The sequence below is a fragment of the Numenius arquata genome, chromosome W, assembly GCF_964106895.1.
Source record: "Numenius arquata chromosome W, bNumArq3.hap1.1, whole genome shotgun sequence".
In the NCBI taxonomy this organism is placed as follows: Eukaryota; Metazoa; Chordata; class Aves; order Charadriiformes; family Scolopacidae; genus Numenius; species Numenius arquata.
In genome coordinates, this window is record NC_133615.1 from 270,590 (window position 1) to 282,782 (window position 12,193).

Genomic DNA, 12,193 nt, shown 5'->3' on the forward strand with positions numbered 1-12,193 from the left:
GAGTTTTCTCGTGTGGACAATGAGACATGAAAATTAAAAACAAAGTCAAACTAAATAATTTTACTCTGATGATAATATGACTTTACTACGGCCATTAAATAATCTTTCAACGTGTTTCCATTGTTTAAATGCAACGTGAAGTGCAATTCAAGTAGTTGTTTGTTTTTGTCACAGCATCAAAAATACTATTAAAAGCACTAAGACGAATCCTTAATGCTTACATGGCTGTATAATGAGTTTCCTTTCTCTTTAAAGAAACCCCAAACACACAAATAACTGCTATTTACTCAATGGGATCACGATTGTCCCTTATTATCTTGAAAGAAAATTACCCAGATAAGTCTTTCTCATTATGCTTCCCATTTCTGGGAAAAAACATTAAGAATTGGTATAGCATTCTGTATATTAGTATCTCAAGCATTAAGTCCATGATAAATGGGTAAATCACTCCAAAAGCAATTATGTTCAAACAAATGATTATTATTAATCTTATAATAAACAAGAGGAACTGGAATTACACCATGCAGTAGTTAATCTGCTGTGTCCTGAGATCCTTAAAAATCCAAAATGCAAAGGTATTCTGGGGGCTGGAAACATCTTCGGGTTGGGAAGTCTGATCACTCACAATACCATAAAATGGCATAAATTGGATGTATAAGCTTCCAAAGCCATCAAATCCAAACCTACTGCCTGACCTGGGCATAGTGTGCACAGCGCTGGGGTTCCAACTGTTCCATTGATGGCTAACGAGCCCAGTGCTCCTCTGGGCCACCGGCAGCAGGAGTCCCCAGCACACCCCAGCCTGTGCGTAACAAAACAGCACCCGCAGTGCGGTACAAGCATTAGAATGCCGGGGGGCACCTTGGCAGGCTGTAGCACGGTGGCAGCTCCTCCTGCCCTCACAGACTCGCTGAAGCTGGCCCTGAGCCTCCCGTGTCCCTCAGGCAGAGGTCCTGCCTCCTGTCAGTTCTTCTGCAGATCAAACTCTGCCTGGTGAGGCAGGACCTGCTGCTCGGTAAGGCTTCCCGTCTGTACCAAGTGTACCGAGTCACAGCATTCAATGGGAAGAACCATAATGGTACTTACTGGACCAGTAATTGCCGGGTTCTGCAGTCTGGGGTCTTCCCACTGGGTAATTTTATTATCTGTAAATAACAAAAGAAATTATATCATTACTTCTCTGTTACCACACTGTGAATTTATGTTGGTTTTTTTTCTCCCTACACCTGTTTTCCCTATTGTTCCCACAACTTAGTATTTCAGGGTTAGAAAAGGCTGCATTCACCCATCTACACCAAAACCCCATCACACTGTTTAGTTGAAAACACTCATTCAAAAATGCAAAACTACAACAGAATCCAGTGTATTTACACTGCTTTTATTTCAATGTCTGTAGTAGTAAACATGTTCTGTTTGAACATGGTCTTGGATTCAACTCATATTAGAAATACACAGACTTCATGCCTGAAATGTAAAGGAACCCAAAAACTTTGTCGAATAATGGACTAAGTTTACTTTTGAGAATTTGCATAAAGGTAGCCAAAACATCATACTTCTAGAAGACAGTCTGTATTTAAATTTGGAGGGAATAACATCCCTTTAAAAAAATGTCTTAGACACTAATTTAATGAAAAGGTTATAGGACCATTAAGGGAGGCAAAATTATACTATTATGATATAAGAGCTCATTCCGTTTTGACCACAGGAAATTTTGGCAGTGACATGACAGAATCCAGTTCTTTCCATCTACAGGAGGGTGATATGGAAGGTTAGAGAGGACCATGGTGAAACTCTCTGCCTCCAGACAACTGCTCCTCACAAGATTCTGAACACAACAGAATCACAACAAAATGATGATGTTGCAACAATAAGACAATGCTCCGAAAACCAAACTAGATGCCACCTGCAACGGCAAGGCTCAAGTCATTCATTTCCTGCACCAAAAGGGTGATAGTAATACATCTCTCTGTTGATTTGTGAACTGCATATTAGGATACTCGTCCAGATTTTAAGTTTTGTTACTGTTAAGTTTGGGAATAAACACATTTAAGTTTCAAGAAAATTGTTTTTATGGCTACTATAGGTAAAAGCAAAGACCCAAACCCACTGATATTAAACCACAAGTATTTTCCATGTTTCTACAGCTGGAAAAGACCCCTAGGTTTTGAGCATCCCAAGCTCGTTTGAAAATGGACTGGGATTTGAAAGGTGACATTCATTAAATGTTAACTGAAGAAAATTTAAAAAGATCACAAGCACATTTCAAGAAATTTGATCTATCAGTTAATTTAATATTAAAGTACTATTTTATTTCCCTTGATGCATTAAGTCTATTTAGTGCTTATGGAAACTCTGGAGGAAGGCTGTTAGACTGACAGCTCCCGAAACCAGAGGAGCTCCACAGACCAGAGCCTGCCGTAAAGGCGCGATGCCTGATCTGGCCCTTTCCATCCTGCTTCAACCTCTTCAGTCAAATTTCCTTCTACAAAGTTTACTGGTTTTATACCAATCCATTTCTTACACCTACTTGAAATGGGCAGTCACAAGTCACAGTGGCAATCTTCTATGGAATCAAAGATAGAACTGGAAATGACTGCAAGTTCATCAATCCTTTCTTATTGCCCTACACACTTAAGAGTGTATGATGTTACCGACAAATCTCTGTATAAATTTTTTTCATAGTATTACAGTGACGGGGACTTCATATTATAAACACTATTCCAGGGCTTAAATGTCCCAACCATTAGAAGGGTCCAACCTGAACCACCCCACCTGAAGTTGTAGCTCAAGATTCTCTGGTTTATCCAGAGTGGATATGGGTAACAAATTCATTCCTTTTGCAGGACATTTTCAAAAATCTACCATCTCTCTCAAGTCTTCACACAAATACAATACTCTGTCTTTCCTCTTAAATTGGACTCTAGGCCTTTGAGGGTTCCCTCTTTTCCTCTGGTCCCTTTCCAAGAGGTCCACTATTTTCCTGAAGTTCGGGCCCCAATGCCAGACACAACATTATCACAGCCGAGACGTCAGCAGGGCTCAGGAGACTAGAAGGATTACTTCAGGTCTTATTTAAGACACTCCCGTTGATACATCACAGGATGAGTTAACTCCTGTTCAATTGATGATATATTTTTTCATGCCCTTTTCAACCAAAATTCCGCTAATTATTCCTATTCTGAGTAATACTTTGCATCTCACTTCACACTACAGAGGCAATTTGCCAGACTCATTCTGATTTCTCACCCTGTTCCGGTGAGCACCCCTCACCTCCCCTACACTGTTGCTTTTTGCTGAACTAACGAGTACATTCCCCCTCATTCATTGTTCAAATCATTAATTAATTAATATATTGAAAATGCTGGGTCCAAGACAGACTTTGAGGGGAACCCATTTGATAGATCCATCCCTCTGTCAGTGAACCACTGATAACTCTTCTGCTTATGGCTGGAAAACCTCTGTGTGTTCCTTTGTGACACCTCCCAACAGACAGATCATCTTTTCCTGTAATGCTCCTAGGAAATGCAAATCTATTTGTGTGCTACAATGAATGGAGAACACTGTTTCATTCATGGATGGTAAATACTGTTGCCTTAGCTAGCTAAGGACCACTCACGGAGAACTAGAGACTGTGTTTTTTTTGTTAAAAGATTGACCACTGCAGAAATTAGAACTGTTTACAATTAAAATCTAAAAATACCGTATTTTCAGGCTACTATGCTACAAGTAATACCTAAGTTATCTTAACAGCACTCTGCTTTACTAGTTTACATGGCACGCTTAATAGCAGTTTGCATCGCTCCGCAAGAGGAGGTTTCCCTGCTGGCTGCATTACTTTTTTACAGTTTCTCTCAGGGATGAGAAAAACATTTCAAAATAGGACAACAATATAGGATAATTATGCAGAAGAAATACAAAATGTATCTGGGGAACCAGGACATTAATAGCAGCTGAATCTGTTAATACTTTCAACATTTAAATGGAATTCTAATCACAAAACTAACTACGTTTGTTGCATTTTAACTCATCTCCTCAGCAGAGGGGGACTGACCCGATGGCAGTTAATCACGGTAAGGGGCACTGGGACCTGTGTGTTCAGGGCAGGCGCAGCCGATGGCACCCACAACTGATTTCAGCGCACGCTCCCCCGTTTGCCACAGAACAAGCCAGAGTCCGCAGGCTCTGCCACAAACCTATTGTCATGGTCAAACGTCACCGCGCTTCCAAGGTTAATCTTGTGCTTGACAAGTACATTATTTCTAAATTTTATTTAAAACTATTTATACAATTTCAAAATTCATATTAGTTCAGAGAGAGTCTTTTAATAATGATTTAGTAATACCATATATGCAACTAGAGATAAGCATCGGAGTCAACGTTACTGATACTGAAGAAAAAATGTAATACTATCAAATATGTATAATAGTTTAAGATTTTAATTCTTTAAGTTTTGCATAGCATATATACCCTCTTCTAGTGGTTTTGTGAGTTATCTATTTCAGTGAAGATTATGCCACCTGTAGAAATACCTCATTAAAAAGTCCAGCTGAAGTCTTAAACAAAATAAATGAAAAAAAAAGAAGAGGAGGAAACAACCCCCCCTTTCTGGGCTGTTTTATTTTCAAACAACAACAGAAACTCACACAGTAGTTCTGAGATGCCGTAATAAGACAGGTCTACATTGAGACATCACTTACACTAGAACTTCACTAACAGAACTGAATAATATTAATGGGCTGGGTGCAGTTTAACATGCCACAAATAGGAAATAAGATCAGAATCCGCACTGCCACAAGACCTTCTTAACAGAGAGGAAAGAGACTCATCAGTGCTAATCTCTCCACTGCCTCTATGTGGAGTTGTGGCTATATGATCTCTTCTCATCTTATTTTCTATTCCTAGTGTATAGTTTAATTTATTAAGTGCAAATAAGCCATGGGATCATCAACAACAACGACGACGAATCCAAAATATCAACAAGAACAAAAGAAACCACAAAGAAGAAATGTTAATGCTTCACAAGTCAGAGAGGGACAAAGCTTGATGAGCCAATTAAAAGCAAGCTTTCAGTGAATATACAGTACCGTATGAGGGCACTAAGTCTCTGGTATCAATGTCTCCACATATCAACACCTGGCTTCCTAAATGAAGAGTAAAATTATAAAGCTTTCACTTCAATATTTATTACCTCCCTTTGTCTATTTGCTGTAGTACCTGAGCGGTTACTTACTATGGTCTATATAAAACGTCCTTCCATCCAAATGTATTCTCTCCTCCCAACCGGGCTGGAATCGGGAAATAAAAAAAAAAGAGAGAAAATAAGTGAAATACTACCATTCTCCCACAGCATGAAACAATACATTAACCACACCGACTTAAGTTGTCTGAGAGATGCTTGTGAGGTAGAAAACACAACATGCTCACAGATGCATTATGTCAAGGCCAAAAATCTAGGAAGATTCAAAGAACTGGCTATTTGTACAAGTAGCTGTATCCAATAAGTGAATATTTTTTTAAAGCTTGGAAGTGGAAACTTCTTGCATCAGGGTTTATATCCACTTCCTGCTATGAGAAAATGATCACAAAGAATAGATTGTCCATCACTGGTTGGGTTTGAGAGTTTCTGCTTCCACTCCTGACGTGTGTGGGTTCTTTACTGTACAGATGTAAGCCAGGATCCCACTGCAGCGGGATGAGAATGTCTAACCTAGTCCCCAATTCCTCCCTTTTTTCCACGCCCTTTTCTCATCTTCCCAGTTACTCATGTACAGAAAGGGCAGTAACTGGCACACTGTTAGAACATGTGATGCTGCCCAGTCTAGCACTCGTGTACCCGTATGCTCCTCACCAGCTCCAGACTTCTAGAAAATACCAGTGAGAAATGATTTAATTTCAATCTTTTTTGGGAAATTCTTATTAAATTTTGTTACCTCACTCAAAAATGGATTAACTCAGTGGAAATCTGTTACTAATTACGTATTTCCAGTGATATTCAGGCTACCTGATTTCACTGCATGTTTTACCTCTTGCAATTAACACACTAAATCGTAAATTGGTCCCTCAGTTACTCCCGTGCGGTGCCTCCTGTATCTGAAGGACTGTGACCCAGCTCAGTGAAAATAAGCAGGATTAAAGAACTTGTTATTCCAACTGTTTAAAATTCAAATACTGTCAACTGCCACGTTCTGTAGGGAGGGAGAGCAACCTCTGCTGGCACAGCCATTTGCAGACAGCCTCTCCATAACACACTGAGAGTGCTGGTGACAATTAGTGGCTCCTTGTCACTAAGGTTTCTGGTGTCCCAAGCACAATGTCAATGGTGATTTCGCAAAGGTACGCTTAGTATATATGAGATAACGAGCTGAATCAACACTACGCTGTAAAAATCAGCATCTTGGGAAAAGCGTCAGCTTTCCTAGCCTTGTCTCTGCCTTTACGGATGCAGGTTTTTAAAAACAAAGCAAAGCTCTGTATTTGACATGGCTGTATCATCAATATTATACTTTGGTTACAAGCATCACAAAACTTCTGATGATAAAATGATAATTTTCTCTGCAGAATATGGAAGTTTCATTGAAAAAATCAGAATGTATTTCGATTTCTGAATGCCAATATATGCTGGTACAGTACTAGAGCACCCTTTGAACAACCTGCCCCAGCAACAGGTAATTATCTCACAGCACATAGTCAGAGATAAAACGAAGGTAAGTTTCTTTAAAGCTCAAAAGCTTCAGATAAGCAAAGAAACATGTAATCATTTCAGAAATACTACAGACTGGCTTCAAAGAGCCTGACTGATTGACAGATCACAATAAAGCTTTTTGGTGCTATATATAAACATAGCTTTTATATCTTCACAAAAGCAATGACAGCAATGTTTGTGTCCACATACACTATGTGACTGCAATAATAGATCAGATCACATAAGAGAACAGGTATATATTAAAATACAGAGGCATTATCACTTACAGGAAGAGGGCCCAAATCATTAGGGTTCAAAGACGCTTTTGATCTCAAATGCACTGGAAATTTCAGTCGTGGATCCTCCTGTAACAGAAATACAAAAATATAATACATTATATTAATAAAAAAGCAGCCGTAGTCACAGCCAAATACAATACAATTCTGGACAGTCTCACACTAAATGATCCAAGTCTCCATCGCGCTGTGCGCCTCTAAACCCCGAATCTGGGGAATCTCAAGAACAGCACTTGTATGCAATCATTTGTCAAGTATAAAAAGGTCAGATACAAAATGCAAACCACTATTGCATGGTATAGGAGGCATAGATGCACCAAAACCTAAGAGGGTACCAACAAATGAGTCTCCTTTCTCTGAGAGCAGCAATGGCAGCACTGCAGTCATTTCAGGAAAGTAGTTACTTAGGTCTATTGCTACAGTACATGATTGCAGGGAGGGTTCAGAAACACCCTGCATCTGTTTTATGAAAAGTCAGGCACATCCGCTCTCTTAAAGACAAGACAAATGCCACGATGACATGGGGGGTATATAGACAGAAAAACAAAGACATAAACATATGCTATTTAAAAATGGCATCTGATTTAAAACTCATTCTCTAGAACTTCTCTTACCCAGGTGGTAGTTTTCGTATTGTGATCGATGAAGAAGGGCCTGCCGTTGGGTGCGATTCGCATCTCCCAGCCCGGAGGAAGGAAGCTCTGTGCAACTTTGTGCTGGGGTTTGGGAGAGTTGTACGGGGAGGGCTGTGGGGACTGGGGGTTGGAAAGGGTGTCCTTTACCGCCCTGCGCACCGGGGAGTCCTTCATACCCTGAGGGAAATGAGAGATTTATCATCTCATAAGGATTTATCAAATAACACTCAATAATGTAAAATGAATAAACTTGCTGTCATAGCAAACAGTTTTTCATTCCAAATTCCAATTAATACTAGAATTAAGTGCTGGGACTGATTTCCTAGAACTTAACTGAAGTCTGCTCCTTATAACATACTGAGCTTTTTGCTTTGAAGGACACAGTGTTCTATCACTTCCCTCTGCAATGATAATGGCCACAGATTTTCCAAACTCAATTGCGTGTATTATTTTCATTTATCATCATCAAAATAAATGTTTCAACTTAAAAAAATATTCCTGTACACTCATAACACTTGAAAGGAAACAATGACGTATGTTTCAGACATCAACAGGTTAAGTTTTAGCTGACCAAACCAAATAATCATATATAAAATACATCATTCAATCACCATAAAAGTTAAGCAATACTATTGTACAACACAAAGATCCAGGCGGAAAACTGCTAAAGAAAACATCACTGTATTAGGGCAAAATCAATAATAGGGAAAAATGGCTTTGTCGCATAACTAAAAAGGAAATTAAAAGTTGTAAGGACACCAAAGAAAGAGAAGTCAGACATGAGTGATCTTTCTTGCTAACAGTTTCTCACCTCTAGTGGAGCAGACAAAGTGACGGTAGGAGAACTGAGGCTTCGGGGCCGTCTGATCTGGGGCTCGCTCAGATGGTTGCTGCTGTTCGCTGCTGACCCGATCATCCCATCTTCCGCAAGCTAGGTCAGAGGCAAAACCAAGTGAGCAAGGTGGCAGAAACACAACTCATCCAGACTTAGCACACTTAAAAAATGATGTAATTATTTACTACTATTAGGAAATACCAAATATACTTTCTTAAAGATCAAATATTTAGGTCCATTGGAAGGGCAAATAATGTATGGTACTATTAACAGATCAACACAAGTTTCAAATTCAATCCTAAGAATGCATTTGCCTCCTTTTATGAGTTCATATGTACCTCACTGTAAATTCCTTCCCCTCTAGCAATCAACTCCATCTCCACCTTAACACAGTTAAAAGTGGTAACAAAAAAATCCCAATCGTTGCCATTTTTTATCATTATTCTGAGTTATCAGGACAATGCTTAGGATTTTTTTTTTTTTAATTTCAGAGTTTGGAAGAACTGCTTCAACTGAAATTATACTCAATAGATGCTAAGTGTTTGCTGTCTAAATGAGGCATTATAATAGATGTTCCTACCTGCATAATGGGCCTTGTCCATGTCGTGGTTCGGTTGTTGTGATTGACATAGTAAGTCCGGCCCTTGGCATCCTTTCTTTCCTCCCAGCCTGAAGGTAAGCCCGGGGTGGTATGCACATAGGCCACTGAAGGCTGTTCAAGCAAGAAATTACTGTATCATTATTTTATAATTGCTAAAAAATAGTATTTCATAAGTCTAGTGTTTTAAAAAACTTTTTATTCTTACAAAAACATACAGAATAATATGGTTTCTGATTTCATTTAATATAAGCTCTTCTTCATGCACCTTTGAGTCAAAGAATTTTTTCTCACAATAGATCTTTCGATTCACTTTTGCACAGACTGAAGTACCTTGTTCAGAAAACAGCTAAGACTATATGCCCTCAAACTTTTTAATTTGTAGATTACACATAAAGACAAAAAGGAACTTTGTGGGTTAACTTTTTTTCCTTAAAAAGGTGGATTTTTTCCCTTTCATTAGTACAGATAAATAAGAATTGAAGTAACTGTGCAGTCAAGTTCCGTTCCTTTCTTTACCACAGGGTGCCTTGAATCAGTTGCAAGAAAAGGCTTAAAACCTGAAGTTTAACCATTTTGTTATAGTTACAAATGTTGCACTCAGGGTCAGGTGTCCTGAAGACACAAGATACACCCCAAATCGGAGCCCCAAATTTAGTATGAAAAGATTTTTTGACTAAAAGTTCCACGAGAAAGACACTGTTCTAATGAAAATAGACAGATAACGACAAGGGTGCCAAAGGCACTAACTGTCATTAAACAAGTTATGCCACTATTCAACGCACTAATGATACTATCGTGTGTTGCTGATGTTGTCTGGTGGACTTCCTGTGAGGAAAACAGTCAATGCTTAAACCAACTGGATGCTGTTCTCTGGAAAATACAGCAGAAAAAAAATTGCACTGTAGCACAAACGGCAGAGCTCCTTGAAGAAATAGAGCCTAGAGAGCACTGTTACCATTGACCCTGCCTGCACCTGAGCCTGTATTTTGGAAGGGGAGGCTGCCCAGGGAGTTTTCAGAGTGTACACTCTGCATAAATCCATCTGTTCATTAAGCTCAGTCACTTCCTAGCTGGGGACTCCCCTTCTCTTAAGGCACCCCTTGCCTCTATGATTAAGGACAGGTCTCCTGGCTGCCAGCGAGGCAAACGAGAACAGGGGAAAAACAGCTGAGGACACTAAGTAATACCCACTGAAACAAACTATGAGACTCTGATTTCTTTCTCTCTGAACCAGTCAGGTGCTGGAAAGCCCATCATATTTTCCCACTGGCTTAGTTCACAGGGCTGGCAGGCAATGAGAAGACAACAACCCTTTCCAAGACTGTTTGATGGTTTCCAAACTGTTAATCCGTGGTCAACAGGGCCACAGTAAGTGTCTGAAAACAGTCCACAGACAATGTTTTAGTTAAAAATTAGATAATTACAGTATCTGATATTGTGGGAGAAATTGAGAGGGCTGGCAGTGATTAGCAGATTTTCTGGACCAATGGATGGCTGCCACACATTCTTCCATGTTTGCTCATTTCAGGCTATTAATATTATCTACAGTGCAGAGTAAACAGGTGGTGTGCATAATTCAGAGGTTTTAAATTCAAATCTTGAATTATTTAGTTGTAATAATACACATTCTATTCACTCACTGTAAGATGGCACGCTGCACATTATCAACCTCAACTCTGAGGCTACAGAAAGACCAGAAAGATGCTCTAGTTACGCCACCTGATCTCTCCTTTCTCTCTAACTCTCTGCCAAAATAAATCCAGCTACCAGCAGCCTTTCTCCTTACTACTCATGTGGTTTAATGCAACCCATAATACAACCGGCAAATCAGAGTTTGCTCTTGCGTCTCCTTTTTATATGTCAGATACCAGGGTAAAAGATATTCTACCACACAGACTAGAAACTTGGGAGGTTTATCAAGAGCCTTCTACCCAAAAACTGAACGCTTTTTAACAACTGTCTTCAGTAAATAGTGGGGGGAAAAAAGTATGGTTAAGGACAACGTGTCACGAGAATGGAGATGCTGGGACACATGATGCATTAACTTCTGTTTTGCTCAGACTCGTTTCACAGTGCAGCTTTCACAGAGGAACGGTCAAGCTCCTTGGGGACTTAAAAAAAAATTTAAAATTCCTGCAAAGCAAAGTGGTTAATAACCACAGATGTGTTTACCCAAACATGCACTTTATCTACAACCATCAACACCTACTTCATCACACACACTCAAGTAACACCTTCACTTATCTTCTTTCACTGACCAATATAAAAAGTCAGCCATGACAAACCTAGGGCAGATGGAACATTTTTACATTACACATAATATTCAGTGTATCAGTTTCTTATGAGCTCTTTAAATGCTTAGGCTTGGACACACAGGGAGAAAAAAATCCGGTACCGTTGGTTTGGGTACTTCCTCAGGCGCCAAGGCTGGCCAAGAGAAACCACAAACCAAGGCTGACTGGTCCCTGCCTCACTCACACTCGACAGAGGGGTCCATGGCGGGCACACCAGCTCTCACATAGACCATCAGTAATTAGAGCAATCAATCAGGGTATGCCACTCTTGGGCAGAGCCAGGCAGGGTGATGGCTCCCTCTCCAGAGCAACGCCTCTCTTATTCTCGCTGAGAACCAGCTCCCAGCAGAGAGAGCCCTGCGCTGGGGCTGCTCCTGAGGAGACATGAGGAGTTGCACCAGCTCCAGCGCAGCAGGGCACCGGATGGGGTGCGTCCTGCTCGGGATGTCCTGCAGCTCAGCCAGTGATGAAAAGGGCCGTCATCACTTAATTAAGCTTCGTTAGGGACTGAGGCTGAAGAACATCAAACTTGTAAAAAGGAAAGAATTTAATAAAAAATATTCATAAAAGCTATTTATGATAGTTACGGTAAAATGGTTTCCATGAAATAACTTGTTCCAGACTGACATTTAACCAGGTTAAAAGAGAATGGGATGTTTTTGACAAAGTCCAATATAAATTAGAACCACTTTCTTTGTATTACACTTTCAGAAAAGCACTTCCAGAATTTTAATGGATGAACAAAGCAAAAATTCAGCCTTGCACTGCTGAACTACTACTGGAAAATAGAAAGTGGCCATTAAGACCATTAAGAGCTATATGATATATCACTGTAGCTCCACGGTTCTCA

The 12,193-nt window shown here is 39.9% G+C and overlaps 1 protein-coding gene across 3 annotated transcripts in view; it reads right to left on the reverse strand.

The window, feature by feature from the left end:
- Window positions 1–12,193, reverse strand: part of LOC141476666 (E3 ubiquitin-protein ligase NEDD4-like) — a 104,213-nt gene that overhangs the window by 15,575 nt on the left and 76,445 nt on the right. For all 3 annotated transcript variants that reach the window (XM_074165464.1, XM_074165465.1, XM_074165463.1), the window contains 6 exons: window positions 9,029–9,160; window positions 8,425–8,544; window positions 7,593–7,790; window positions 6,970–7,047; window positions 5,231–5,285; window positions 1,087–1,145 (listed from right to left, as the gene is read on the reverse strand). In XM_074165464.1, coding sequence (XP_074021565.1) covers window positions 1,087–1,145; window positions 5,231–5,285; window positions 6,970–7,047; window positions 7,593–7,790; window positions 8,425–8,544; window positions 9,029–9,160 — 642 coding nt within the window. The remainder of the gene's footprint in view (window positions 1–1,086; window positions 1,146–5,230; window positions 5,286–6,969; window positions 7,048–7,592; window positions 7,791–8,424; window positions 8,545–9,028; window positions 9,161–12,193) is intronic.